We start from the raw sequence: 14,772 nt of genomic DNA on the forward strand, positions 1-14,772 counted from the left end.
TCTGCTGTACACAAGCGTCGATAGATACCTAAGTGGTGTTTCTCGCGAGTTCGAACAACGAGGAATAAATAGTTTATTTATTTTTGGTAGGTGGTAATGGTGGCGACCCAAATTTCCTAAATTGAAAAGCGGCCAGACAAAATACTGAAAATGAAACGGAGAGCCCATTTTTTTTTTGTTTTATGGTGGTCCGCGACCAATTGAAAACACTTTTTTAGGCAATTTTCCCTTTGTATTCTTCGCTTTACTGCCCCCACATTGGTACGTGCAGTACTGCCGTAGGTGTTGTACGAACAGCTCAAATTTGTAGAATTCACAAAAATACGAATCAAAATATAATTAGGCACTTTACCACGCATTTTTGTGTCCACGGATTGCCATGATATTTTCTGAGTACTATTGCTTTTATTTCGTCAACACAAAGTTAAAATGACCACAACTAAATTAATATAATCTATATATCTATAATTAATATAACTAAATATAATCGGGCAATATATGCTCACATTTTCATGTTCGAAGATTGCCGTGGCATTTTAAAAAACTAATGCTTTCATCTTGTCGTAAGTCGACGCAACCGCGAGTTACTATGAACACAAATAAATTAAAATAGAAAGACATGTCAAATTCTCGTCGTTGTCATGGATTGAATGTGGTGCGACAGAAAAGGCCATTGTTGAAATTTGTTAAAATTATGTTGTGCTTGGTTTTATTGCCCCCTGCAATAAACGCACCTTGAGTCCGCAAAGGTTTTCGCCGGTGAAAAAATAGTCCGTGACCAAAAAAGTTTGGGGAAACGCTGCATAAGAAGACATGGATACCAAACGGAATTATATGGCCATGGAAGGTTAGATGTTTCGCAAACAATTTTCTCTTATTCGATATATCTGGCCTTACTATGTTTTAACGTCACATCTCAATAACTAAAAACGCCTAAAATTTCTCCTGGTTTAAAAGTCTAGTATAAATAAGTATGTTTGTTCAAAATTTGAAAGATTTTACAGATTATCATCCCTTAGTGTCGTCATCAAAATTATTTTGTCATCTACGTAACAATTGTTCATACACTGGTACAAATATCTAAGAAAATATTGATGTTCTAATCCTTACCTATATATAAATGAATATGCAACGGGTAATAACGGATGACCACCATAAAACGGATCCAGACTAGTAGGGGAATCGACCAGGTAATAGATTAGATTTTATAGCACAATACGTACAAGCGAGCAATGTGCTATTTTTGAAAATAAATAAAAGGCACTCTATAATCAGCCCATCGGTATTTGAGAAAAACCAAGATGGATAGATTTCAATCATCGAACAGTTATCATTTCTTTTCAAAAAACATGAATCACAGACAAAGCGCCCACTGATTTGGCGACTGTATACGGACTCGACTCGAATTTGCGAAATACAATGCAATACTAGTTGTCGAAAAGTTTGGATCGATAGATGCATTATCACTGAATAACGACAAGTTGAGGGGAAAGGCAATTTACTCTCCATTGTGCCCGAGTTCAGGCTCTTCTTGGTCTTGGTCCATTTTGAGTTTATTTTAACTCGATATTTTGTATTATAAATTAGGCAAATTACTGACTGGAACTTGTTGATGAGAGACTTGATATTAAAGTTAGCCATGAGCTACAACGTTTTGTTTGGGTACACCTGGTGATAAAAAGTTAAGTTGGCGGGACTAATGCATAGTGGGGTAAATGTAGTTTTTATTCAGCGAATAAGAAATTCCCTTGCGACACACATCTTACTACCAAAATGCTTTGAAAAACGTCTGTCAAGTGTCCCTCTGTACCCCACTTGTGGGGCATATCCGGACAGACCCTGGGGCACAGTGGGTCAGTCTGTCAAACTTCAACGAATTATGCTCTAAAAAATAAGCAATTAATCAGCATACTCGTCTAAAGAACAGGGAGACTTCAAATTTGAAGATTTAATATTTTTAAAATCAATGTTCAACTGAAATAGTTCCAATATTTTGACAAAAAATTTTGCAAACAAATTTGATTATTTCCTAAAATCTAAATCGAATCTAAATCTGGAAATATTATTGATTCCGGAATATATTCCATATTGGGCCATGGGTCGAAAAAAAACCATAATCTTACACAAAATATACCGCATCTCTAGGTCTCTGAGCACTTATTGTATCAAACACTCTTGAATTTTGCCCTGTAGGGCATGTCCTACTGAACCCCGGTCCATTGTTCCCCATAGGAAACAAATATTTTCAGACCATCCCACGGCGAAATTCGGAAGGTACATCCACTCGCCAAAGTTATGAATATTTTACAGTGGACTAAAGCTGAAAAATATCAGACGGTGGTTTGTCATGTTGGAAAGGCTCGAAAAGAAGAAAGAAAAAACTGTAACGGTGAAATTTTAGTCTCAACCTCCCAAAACAAATTTCACCTCATAGCTTGCGCCGCTCTACCCGTCCGTTGTCTGTTCGCGGGGGCGTTGTAACTCACCGAAGGGCGGATTGAAACATCGAACCGCGGACAGGATTGCGGATATAGTATCAGTGCGAGATCTGATTTTCCACTGTGCCCCATGTCCCAACGTGCCCCATCTTTCCCTACATATATTTAATGTAATAGGAATACTTGAACATACTTGATCTAAAATCTGATATTTTAATAGAGCGCAGAAAAACAGCAACTAGGCATACGAGTCTTGGTAAAACATACATTGGAAATGTATTCTCTCAAACATACGTAAAGTTACGTTCAGTAAAGTATAAGTCAATCATATTAGAAATACAAAAAGATCCTACAGCGTCACCAAAAGAGCTACGGCCGCGGTTTCACTGCTCGTTTGTTACGTAACTAAGCATAGTTTCGCTGAAGCGAATACGTCGCTATTACCGCAAATCTGGTCAACATGCTTGCGATTTTGGGGGATTGCGTCAGAAGGGGTCGCTTTTGGAGGGGCGAAAAAGTGGGTATTTACTATCATATTGAGTTCTAACGTCAATTGTGGGACCAAAACACCAAGTATAAGGTAATAAACACTTTGTTTGCTTTTTTACTTTACCTCATGAGGTTTTAAGGTCGTTTGCATAGTTCGACTGCGCAGATGATTGCTTGTGGGAGCTCGAAATAAACCTCATGACGTCATGACAATTAGGGGGTGATTTTTTATCGTAGGCTCTGTGGTTATGCAATTAAAATAAAAAATGGTCAGATTTATACACTATCTGAGTGGTGTTTATTTGGGATATAAGTTGTTTCATTTCAGTCTAACAGTACAAAACAATATGCTTTCTTATTTTTAGTGTCCATTTCACCCCAAAATGGGACACTGTCTCAGATTTTGAATTGTTGTTCGAGAAATATGTCCTGTAAATGGAAGAGAAGTAGTAAAAGATGTTAATGGATGGAAAAAACATGAAAAAAGCAATTGAAATGGTACGAAGCGGAGGAAAACTCCTGACTGAAGCCAGTACATATTCGGTTCCAAGGGCTACACTTCGCTGTCATGTTTATCGAACGCTGAAGAAGGCTTCAGGATCACGGAGTCTTGGTTGTTCTCCTACTTTGGGCCAGAACAAAAAGGATCATTTGCAACATATACTCGAATTTGAAAAGAGACGCTTCCCATTAACGGTTAAAGACATTCGAAAGTTGGCTTATGAATTTGCAATGGTGAACAAAATTTCTAATAAATTTTCAGAATCTGCTAAAATGGCAGGAAAAGACTGGTTTCGGGAACGATATGGAAACTTGATAAATATACGAAAACCGCAGCTCCTGTCAAACTTTAGTAAACCTCGATTTATTAGAGCCTAGCAACATCACTTCCCAACCACCGCTCCCCATTACTATCTCGTCGACAAGTAATAATTTTGTTGCATGTGGTTTGCAGCAAGCTGACAATGATTCACCTTGTTCTAGTAAAACTATTCAGCAAACATCAGGTCCCAAGTTTAGGCAGCAAATCTCTACAGAACAACAGAGTAGTTCACCAGCATCTGCAGATGATAGTTTATTGGATTCGAGTGACACTTCATTTGAAGAGATTCTGCCCTTTCCGGCCTCACCTCGACTAAAACCACCTCGTGATCGTGAGAAAGCGATCATAACTTGTATGAGAATACTCACCAGTGAAGGATATAAGAAAGAACTAGCAGTCCTAGAGAATAAAGAGGACTCTGATATTATAACTAAGAAAAAAGCAAAAGCAGGTTCCAAGAAAATAGAGGCCAGCAGTTTGAATAAACCTCATGTGAGCAAGGTCAAATTAGGAAGAATTATAAACAGGAAAGAATCTGCCAAGGCTGTTTGTTAGAAATAGTGATGTTTGTGAGTTTTGTGAAGGTAATTTTTACGATGATGAGGAAGATGAGGGGTGGATACAATGTCAGCAATGCCTCAGATGGTTTCATGACATTTGTGCTGGTGTTTATGGAAGAATCGTTCAAGCTTTCACATGTGAGGAAAGCCAGTAATAATTTACATATAAATAACTTGCCTGTTTCATTAGGGTAGTTTCGTTATGTTATTTATGGTAAAGGACATTCAGTTGATCAACTAAAGATTGTGCATGCATCAGCAAAGCTTTTGTTCAGTTGAAAGTACATGCCTGGATGATTAATAAGCTTTAATGTCTGATGGGGTAATATGAACATCATTGCTCGCCCCCACTGTAATGCTCGAGGCTTAATATTTATGATTTTTTAGGCGTTTTATACGCATTCAAATAGTTCAGTAGTGTGTTCAATTAATTTTGTTTAATGTTCGTTTTACCCATCCATGTGTCCGTTTTACCCGAATAAATATTTTGGGAAAAAATGCTCATATCTAACAAAATATAAAGCGGATTGCCGAAATTGACAGTGGGCTGTTGGGCACGTTCAAATTGGTTATTTTAATACGGGAGTTACGCTCCTATATGGTAAAGATTACGAGAAATTAAGATTTTGCTATAGTGGTGTCCGTATTTGACGGGCCTACTATATATATATATACGTCACTTATGGATAGTTCGATTACTGTTTTTCAAGCTTGAACTAGGGCCCAATGCAAAATTCAACACTTCAGTTGCAGAGAGTAACAATGCATTATTTGATCATAATTTACAAACTACAGCATAACACGATACAAAAATCACCAAGTTATCAGCCACGAGCTAGTGTCAGATTTCTCCCACGGCTTCACCTTTATCACCTCATACATAATCACCGTGTAACACACCTTTTGTTCTTGGCTTGTAATTATTATTATTTTCTGATTGTTTACACCTCAAAACTGAAGAAAAATGGCATTAATTTTTTTTAAATTCCAATCAACTACTAACGAACCGATTTCAATCTATATTCAAAGTGGATTTCATCAACAGGCCCCTCCCTATATGTAGACACCATCGCTGTACCGTCACAAATAATAGTCGTTTACAATCCAATTATGCGGCGATAGTGTTTAAAAAGGGCCCATTTCAAATGTAACATTGACAAAAATATTTAGCTTGGCAAGTTGGTGGGATTCCATTTGATGTCGTCTTCACTGCCCCAAAATGCAGTTATTCCTAGGTATTTGGGCCTGTTGTATTGTGAAACTGTGTTTCCGACCACCCTAATCAACATGAAGGATTTGTAAACTCACTTTGTAGACCCATCAAAAATTCTACCATAGGCTACCTAGGAACCCAAATAGCATTCAAAAAAGGATATTTAAAATGTAAAATGAGCAACGCTTACTTTTTCGTAAAAAAAGAAAGTACGTCTTGTGGACGTTTTCGTTGCTTGGTGATCGTGACGAATCTGGTGAATTCTCCTGTTTCCAAGCGGACAGAAAAAGACTGAACTCACAATGATCAGAAAGTAATTTCGTAAGATCTATCCCAGTATCTCTAAAAATTATTCATGAATCGTGATAGTTTCGTGATCGCTCTGCTGCAAGAGATATGCAGCGTGCTTCGAACATACGTGGGTATTTTAGTGAAACCCGATTACGTTACTAAATGTCACAAATTCTCAGTGTTCTATGTGCAAATTCTATTGGGAGATATCATAAAGAAAATCAGCATCAACTGCGCACATTGAATAGACGATTTTTCAATAAAATAGTGAATAATATATTTTGACCACAATCTGATTCTGAATTTATCATTGTCAAATTTTCCACCTCAAAAGCGAGATCGAGCGAACCCCCTGAATCCCAACAGTTCAATACACCCATCAAATACGCAGACGGGCAGAAGACATTAGCTGATATGTTTATGCGATCCCCTCCAAAATTCTATGATATTTTATATTTATGTCACTAGGAATGAAGCCGAAAATACGGCTTCATCATATGGTGAAACATGAACTTCAGTTTGGCCGCAGTCCAAGTTTCGGGTGGATGGGCAACAGTGGACCAGCGTATCGTTTTATACCTGCGTCGTTTAATGGTATGTGAATCATTTGCACTTACAGCAGTAGTAGCACGGTTTTACTCGAAATATTTTCCCCACAATTGAAATCGAAATTTGACTTCAAAAATATGGCATATAGCCATGGGATTTCCAGGATAAATTTCCAGGAGAAACAAATCTTATAAATAATAATTTCCGGGAGAAACAAATCTTATAAGATTCTGTTGATGTAGGTGTAGTTTTGGGCTTCACTTATGCAGCACTTTTAACAGGGATGGCACTCGATTTTATGAAATTAGACAACGAAAACACGCATATGAATTACCAAAAACGTTTAGGATGATGCGGCAAATTACTTTTCAAAGAGTTTGAAGGGAATTCCACTCTGATAGAGTTATATTTTTCGATCAGCTTTGAACCACATTAATGCACTTTTACACTGCTTCATTGTTATTTTCAGATTTCTACGTTTTTATTTCAAGTCTGAAAGATTTTGTTTTTTCAACGGCATTGTAAGCGAGAAACTAATAAAATGCAAAGTAGCATCTAGTTCTCGTATAACCCCGTATAACCCCTAAAACATTCTGCAGATGCACTTTCGAAAGGAAAGTGACAAGACGTTGAGAGAAATGAACATCAATTGCATTGTTATGTGATAAACGATGTCAAAGCCAATAGCTGATAACAGTACTGTGCATAGCGGTGCGGACATGCGTCCAAATTCAGGGTACTCCGGAAGTCTGCGCACCAAGATGTCGGACAACCTGAACCCTGACCTGGTACACGACCAGAGTTCAGGTTGTGCGCCATCTTGGTGCGCATACTTCAGGAGGTCCAAAATTAGTTTTTTTTAAAATTACCATACCGGCCAGGAAATTGAAATTTTGAATATGAGCGATCGCAGCCCTGACTGCCCAACTGACGGTAGGGGAAAGTGGGGAAGGTTGGGACACTTTTTTTCTTTTGCATATTTTGAGCCGTTAATTCAGCATATTCACTTAATATAGGTAATTACAGCGAAGAATACAATAAAGTAGTATACAAGAGTTAAAAACTTCTAGAAACAAATGTGATAAGTACAAAAACGTAGAACATTTCAAGTTACTGGTAATACAGCAGTTCATCACTTTAGAGAAATCACAGTGCTGTTGCTTTACAGAAACAATGCTAGAATCTATGAAAGTGTCAAAAGCGGGTGAAATTTCATTAATTTTCTATCAACCTTCTTTATCTTGTTATGTATTGTTTTAATTAAGCGAGAACATAGAGCGCCAATAAACTAAATGATGCTTTCAAAGACTAATAGTCTATTCAAACAATATGAGAGCATCAGTTAATTTAGCAATACTACTAAACATCAGGAACAGAATTAATGTGCTATATATGTAATAAATGAAATACCAGTTTCTAATAATGAAAATAAAAAATAATAGTGGTTAATAATATCTATATAAAATTTAATACTTAATATGGTTAAAATTAGTTTGGTTCAGCATTTCACTTTGATATTGTTGAATATCGTATTGCATAACATTTGGAATAAAAATAAGAATCGAATCGATACAGAACAAATCTTTGATGTCATTATCTGAATAGAACACACAGATGAAGTAGAAATTGGTTCAAGGTTTCCAAGTCGGTCGTTTGGCACTGAATGGTCTTGATACAACATTTACAGCTAAAAAAAATGATTATTTATTATAGCACTTTAAAAATTCATGATATTCTCATGAAGAACAGTAAGAAATATCACAGACTCAAATTTAACTAGTAGAATTTATTAGAATTTTAGAACTTATATATAAATAAATTTTGAGATACTTTAAAACGAAATAAAACTAACAGAAATTTGATAAGATTACAATCCATTTGTATCCATGTTTAGGACTCTTTCAATATCTTTGCGGACCCCCTGTGCAGTCATCACCGACCCCTAAGGGTTCATGGACCCCAGTTTGGGAAACCCTCCTTTACACTATAACTCAATAATAGCGTAAGAACCTTTATTTTACATCGGAATTTGTAATCCAACTTGCTTTCTTACTAAAGCTATTACAAAACAACTTACCACCATTTGTATTTCCCACAGTGTGATACTCTTGTGGTTTCTCTACGATACTAGTTGATCCTGTCGAGTTGTCATATTTGAAACTGTTGTAAAAGTCAAGTTGAAGGCTATCATCATTCACTGTCATAGTAGAAGGATTTGGGGACAAACCCGTCAACATTGGGTGACTTCCCGTTCGAGTGATTTTAGTATTTCCTATTCAAAAACAATAAGCAATGCAAACCAATAAAAACACAACACACAAGCAAATATAATATCACAAGATATTATTGAAATCTACGAAAAAATTCTGAAAACAAGTCAAATTGTGAAATAAATATGGTAATCAAACAAAAAAAGCAGAAGTTTCTTCAGAAATTGTTAATGGAAATTCATTTATTACTGTATCATCCATTTTTTTGTATTTACGAGGAGAATCATGACATAATTCAATTTACTTGAGGGAAATTTTAAAGTTGGAGACTCTGTTCTCATCTACGAATAATGTAATAATTCTAGATAATGTAAATATAGTGTGTGAAATTGATTCCTAATAAGAATAGATCTGCAAAATTAAAAAAGCCAATTTGTTGCCCCATTCCTAATCAAACTTTGCACACAAGTTGAGTCCAAACGCAGCCTACTCAAAATTAGACACATACTAGAATACTATACTATGCTACAATTGAAACAATTTTCAACGTGAAATTGAAATACAGCTTTGACTCCAATATCAACAAAAACACCAAACTCTGACCAGTGACCAGACTCCACTGCCAGGCATTATTAACTGATGTTAGTTGGGATTTCAAAACTTATACAATTCTACTCCATCAATGATAATGAGAGAACTCACCCAATTGTTTTCTCACAGTAGGAACAACTCTTTCAACAGGTTTAGGTTTTTCTGGTGGTCATGGCACCTGGGGTGGTCAAGAACTATTATTGGTAGATGCATTCGCTGAAGATGACAGTTTATGAGCTATTGATGAGGCTGAATTTGGACGATGTCTGAGTGAGTATGAGTCATCTGTTCTCATATACGTGTTGTGATTTTGCATCAACTCCCATCGAAACCATGTTATGTGCCTGCATGTGATGCAAAAACTTGGTAAAAAAGTAATAAACGGCAATACAGGTTGGAAAAAAAACAAAAAACAATGATATATTTCAATTCAACCAAGATTTTTTAGCAAAAAAAAAACAATTACAACAGCAATGAATTTAATAAATTACAACACAGCACAAATATTACCGATACTAGTTTTAAATTACAGCTTCTAGTTCTCTGTAGTGGAAATCCCAAATACATTCACCTTTCTCTTAACTGTTTTTTCTTGGGTAGCTTTTCTTTCTTTGTTACTATTAACAACTTCCTTTTTGTTTTTCCTACAGCTCTCTGCTGTTCTTATGGAACCTGCGCATGAATTCTGATATCTCCATCTTTTACAAGGTAGTTCTCCTGCCTTAAACATTCCTTTGATGCCTGATATAGCGTTTTGTACAGTATGATTGTCTCCCGTTTTTGCCCAGTCTAGGGCATTCTTATATACCATTGTACTTGAAGACGTATCAAGGCTCAATTCATTCGATGATTTGTCCGAACTTTCTCTGGAATTTTTTTTTAGAGATTTCGATGATTTTGCGGATGGATTGCTACTGTTTGAACCAGTTTTATGGTATGAATTCCAAACATTTTCTACTCTTGATTTTGGCCTGATTTGGCGTTTATGATCGAAATTGGCATGCTACCGTTCCCCTTGACTAGGTCTTTTTCATTCATATCTTTGCAGTCATGGTTAATACATGATTTAACTTTCGGTCTACAATCTTCCGTCAAGGAACCTTTCTCACTTGATGATGGCAAACTAGCTTTAGAATCATCAACTGCTTTTTTACTGCATGGGCAAAATTTGGTGACGGAATATTTTAATGGAACATAAGATTCTACAAGTCTGTAATAGAAAAGACTTTTTTCTGGTGAATTGTTTCTTGGTGATTCCCATCTATAAGCTGAAACTGTTTCTATTCTGCACAATTTTGAACATTGATCCTCTGTGGTTTCTTCACATTCTTCCTCATCCCATCCACACATTAAAGAATCGAGGAAATTTCTCCTCTGTGGCTCAATGCACTGAACTCCACTTGAAATAAAACTTTCTTCATCGTAAAAATTTCCTGCATTATTAACCTCAATATCTGTCTCTCCTCTCCACCCATCAATAACCTGTAAATCATGAACCATGTGAAAGTAATCTGTTGATTATATATTTTTCACGTCCTTTTGCTGGTTTTATACAAGCAGATGCTGATATCTAATATGCTCGAAGCTACTATTATTTGGCAGAACCGGCACCTTACCGGTTCGCCATTGCCTAGCCGGTACTCCAGTAGTATGTGTACCAGGTTAAAATTAGGGAATTATTTTTATTACAATCTTCATTATTTTAAGTTCGGGACTGTTTGTTTGCCAGGTCAATATATCCTCTGCCAATAGGTTTCAGTCCCTTTACACAACTTGATGTGGAGTAGGCGAACAAAATTATTTACCTCCATAATGGTACACACACTTCTGGAGCGCCGCTCACTCTACTTATTACACCCTGGGTGAAGTGGGGGCATGGGATTTGTACCCAAGATATGTAATTTACAATGCCAGCACAATTACGCCTAAAGCTTTAACTGCTACGTCATCGTGCCACCCGTAAAAGCGCTGTACTCTTTATAATTGAATGAAAAATTATTTAAAAATTAGTATGTATTATTATGCAATTAAAACTGAACACAACAAAATACTATGCAAGACAGGTCTTTTAATTAATATAAATTAATAAAAAAAGAATTATTGAAAATAGTAGAAATCATTTTCACCCGTGCTACCTGAGCCACCATGGCTTGATGTTTGGCTTTGCTTTCTTGCAGAAGTTCTTTGCTTTGTTCAGCCAATGCCTGAGATTGACCAGCTGGGTTAATATTTCTGTATTTGTTGGCACCTGTGGTAATAACATATCAAAAAATCTATTTAAAACTGATGAATTTTGTGATGTCGTCACTATGCATATTAAAAGAGCTGTACTCACGTAGTGTGTGTACCAGGTTAGAGTTAGGCCATAATTTTATTCCAATTTTTTTATTTTAGTTCGATTACGAGTTCGGGGACTGTCTGTGTTAGCCAAGTGAATATACCCACTGCCCATAGCCTTCGTCCCTTTATACAACTCGATGTAAAGTAGGCAAACAAAATTAGTTCCCTCCATATTAGTACACACACTTATGAAGCGCCAAACGAGCTGTTTACCAGCATCAGCGATGTAAGTTTCAGAATTTTAATAAATCAAAGCGATTTGGATCAATTTTGAAAAAAAAAAATTCAATTTAATAGAAAATAATATCCAGATAACATAGATGATTGCATGAAACAGTGGCATTGTCATAACATCGATCAAAAGCATCTCTTTTTTTTCATCACATTTACGTCAGTTCCCAAGTAGTACCGTAACACTCCTTAAGCTATTTTAATTTTACATGATAATGTTGCAAAAAATTCATATTTTAAAACAGGGGTGTGCAATTGCTTATACAAGAGGGCCAGATACAAATATCTGGGTGAAACCGTTGGCCGAACCTTCATTTAACATAGGCTTTCCAGTAGTTGCATGCACAATAAAATTTCAGTTGTTTGTTTTGCACAAGCTATCTGTGAGAGCATTGTTATCATAGGCATAGATAATAAATTGAACTCAAGTGTTGGCTTTGCAAGGGAAAGGGATTGTAATTACTCGCACATACCAGATTAAACTAAATTGAAAACTCGTTCCGCAGGCAGCACACCATTCAAAATTGGCACTTTTCCGTGACACAATTTCCCTTGTGGGCCGCATTTGGCCCGCAGGCCACAGGTTGCACAACCCTGTTCTAGAGGGAACATAACTTTTGGGTAGGCTTACAACATACTCAAACAAATTTTGTTTTTATTTTCATTGAAGTAATTAAGAAATTTTTAGATTGTATGAGTTGCCCTGTTAATAGTAAGAGCAACAAACAACATCTACCTGATAACGTAATGCCTGCATCAGCATCCCATAAACTCTTTTCCATCATACTTTGCACAGAAGGATCCGTTGCAGCAAGATCTGATAGACTGGATGCTCGCTGAGATCCCAAATTATGCTGCTGTTGAACTGTGAAATACAGAAGATTAATCGAATGTGAGAGTATTTTTATCAAGCTGCAATGAACAATAGTTATCAAGCTTCCTTAATACTGTGATACTGTAGATGACATTTAATTTGTCATCCATATTAGGGCAGATTCCTAAAAAGCTTCACCAAGTTAGTAAGTGTTATTGATTCTTTGAATAATAAAGATTAGAGTAAATTCTCAATCAAGAAGAGCGATCCTGCGGGTTGGGTGACACAACGGAGGTGTGCAAGTTTGGTGATCAACAAGCTTGAAGCAAAGTCAGTTTGGGCTCCATTCGAGACGGTATGAAAATCAGCAAAAAGCATTAACTATGCATCCATTGCTACTACCATCAAATTTAACCAACTTTATCAGCAACTCTAGCAATTTTTAATAGGTCTATGGCCCACCTTTAAATGTTCCTGTGGACCAGAGGCCATGGCCCACTGGTTGAGAACCAGTGTTCTAGAGCAGGGGTCCGCAACTACGGGGTCGCGACCCAAATTTGGGTCGCGGAGTCCTCCGCTCTGGGTCGCGAAACAATTTAAATTTTCCATAAATATGAGAATCGCGTCTGTGCAGAGTATTTATGTATAACAACTTTATAAATATCTGATTATATTTTATGAATGTTTCCCCGAGTATACACTTCCTTATTTACTGACGTAACATTGACCAATCAGCATAAGTGCAAAATTGAAGTAACAATAAATGTTTCAGAAGCGCTCAGATACTTTTGCCATTCAGACAGTCTCTCGTGGTTGTGATATTACCTCGTTTTGTCGGTTTTCGCGTGTTATTTGTTAGATTTTAGTTGTGTTTTGGTAAATATAAGTCCTAAACTCGCAAAACCATTCTTGAGAAAAGTACCAATAATTTTGCAATGGTAGAGTGTAAAGAGGAAGAATTAAAGAGATCAAAAGTCAGAGAAACATTCGTTACCGGTACTTAGTTGTTCGCATTGTTATATCCTACTACGTAGACTTTGGGTTCTCAAAGTGCTCCGTACGGAGCCTCAGGACTCCGTTAAAGACACTTAAAACTGTCCTCGACCCACTGACCAGTCTGGATTTCATGGCCTTTTTGAACGAGAAATCGGGCGTGCAATCAGAAATTCCCGCGTGCAAATAAGAATTCCTGGCGTGCAATTATAGCTCACGACGTGCAAAACAACTGCACTCGCGTGCAACTGACTTTGACATCAGATACCTCTCAATACATCCGCGTAAAATTACCGGTATCGGATAAAAAATACGTTGAATCAGAGAAAAAATGGACGTTTGACCTTTGACCCCAAACATTATTTCTACAGTTTGTCGCTAATTTTGAGAGTGTTTGTGCGACTTTGGATACCGGTACTGTTCAGTACATCCGCGTAAAATTATTGGATAAAAAATACGTTGAACCAGAGCAAAATGGACATACTTTGTCATTAATTTTGGTGGTGTTTTTACGCAGAATTAATGGATAAAAAATACGTCAAATTAGAGCAAAATGGACGTTTGACCTTTGACCCCAAACATTATTTTCATGCTTTGTTACTAATTTTGGGAGTGTTTGAGCAACTTTAGATACCGGTACTGTTCAGTACATTCGTGTAAAATTATTGTATGAAAAATACGTTGAATCAGAGTCGTACTTGGCCATTGGTGCGGAGGCGATCTTTTCGTCCATAACTATTCTCACGGGATTCCTATTTCCTATCATTCAACACGATATGGACCTTACCCAGTTTCGTACTTACCCAGTTTGATACCGTGGATGTTTGTATTCATCTGCACAGATCTTGCCAGGGGCTCGACGCTTATTGCATAGAGCAACATACTCAGAGGACATCGCTGTCTTATGCCCCGCTTTTTTGGTGATTGCATTTGTCATCTTGCCGTTTAGATCGATACAGGATTTATTATCAAGATACCCTAACGGCGTTTTATTCACGACCCGATCGTCACAATGAACTTTACTATCTTGCGACCAACTTCCATGGGTTATACTAGTCGTGTATGCCAATGAGATGATTCAATCGTACGTCGACAAAACATGATTGACAGCATTCGTATATGTAGGCTGGAATCTCAATGTTAAACAATAACCTTAATTGGCAATTTAAAAATGTTTTACTAATTGGGCTACTGATGGATTTTTGTTGGGAATTACAGTTTTCTAAATTT

General features: G+C 36.8%; 1 protein-coding gene across 2 annotated transcripts; it reads right to left on the minus strand.

The window, feature by feature from the left end:
- Window positions 1–6,528: 6,528 nt before the first annotated feature.
- Window positions 6,529–14,036, minus strand: LOC144419855 (uncharacterized). Of its 2 annotated transcripts, none has more exons than XM_078109962.1 (7): window positions 13,544–14,036; window positions 12,472–12,600; window positions 11,300–11,412; window positions 9,736–10,646; window positions 9,276–9,508; window positions 8,441–8,635; window positions 6,529–8,050 (listed from the first exon to the last, which is right to left on the minus strand). In XM_078109962.1, the coding sequence occupies exons 2-4, from the start codon at window positions 12,518–12,520 to the stop codon at window positions 10,119–10,121; spliced, it is 690 nt and encodes a 229-aa protein (XP_077966088.1). In that variant the 5' UTR covers window positions 12,521–12,600; window positions 13,544–14,036; the 3' UTR covers window positions 6,529–8,050; window positions 8,441–8,635; window positions 9,276–9,508; window positions 9,736–10,118. The 2 variants fall into 2 exon arrangements, with proteins under 2 accessions (XP_077966088.1, XP_077966087.1); XM_078109961.1 differs by having other exon boundaries at window positions 13,012–14,036.
- Window positions 14,037–14,772: the final 736 nt, after the last annotated feature.

This window comes from Styela clava, chromosome 2 (genome assembly GCF_964204865.1).
Source record: "Styela clava chromosome 2, kaStyClav1.hap1.2, whole genome shotgun sequence".
NCBI classification, from domain to species: Eukaryota; Metazoa; Chordata; class Ascidiacea; order Stolidobranchia; family Styelidae; genus Styela; species Styela clava.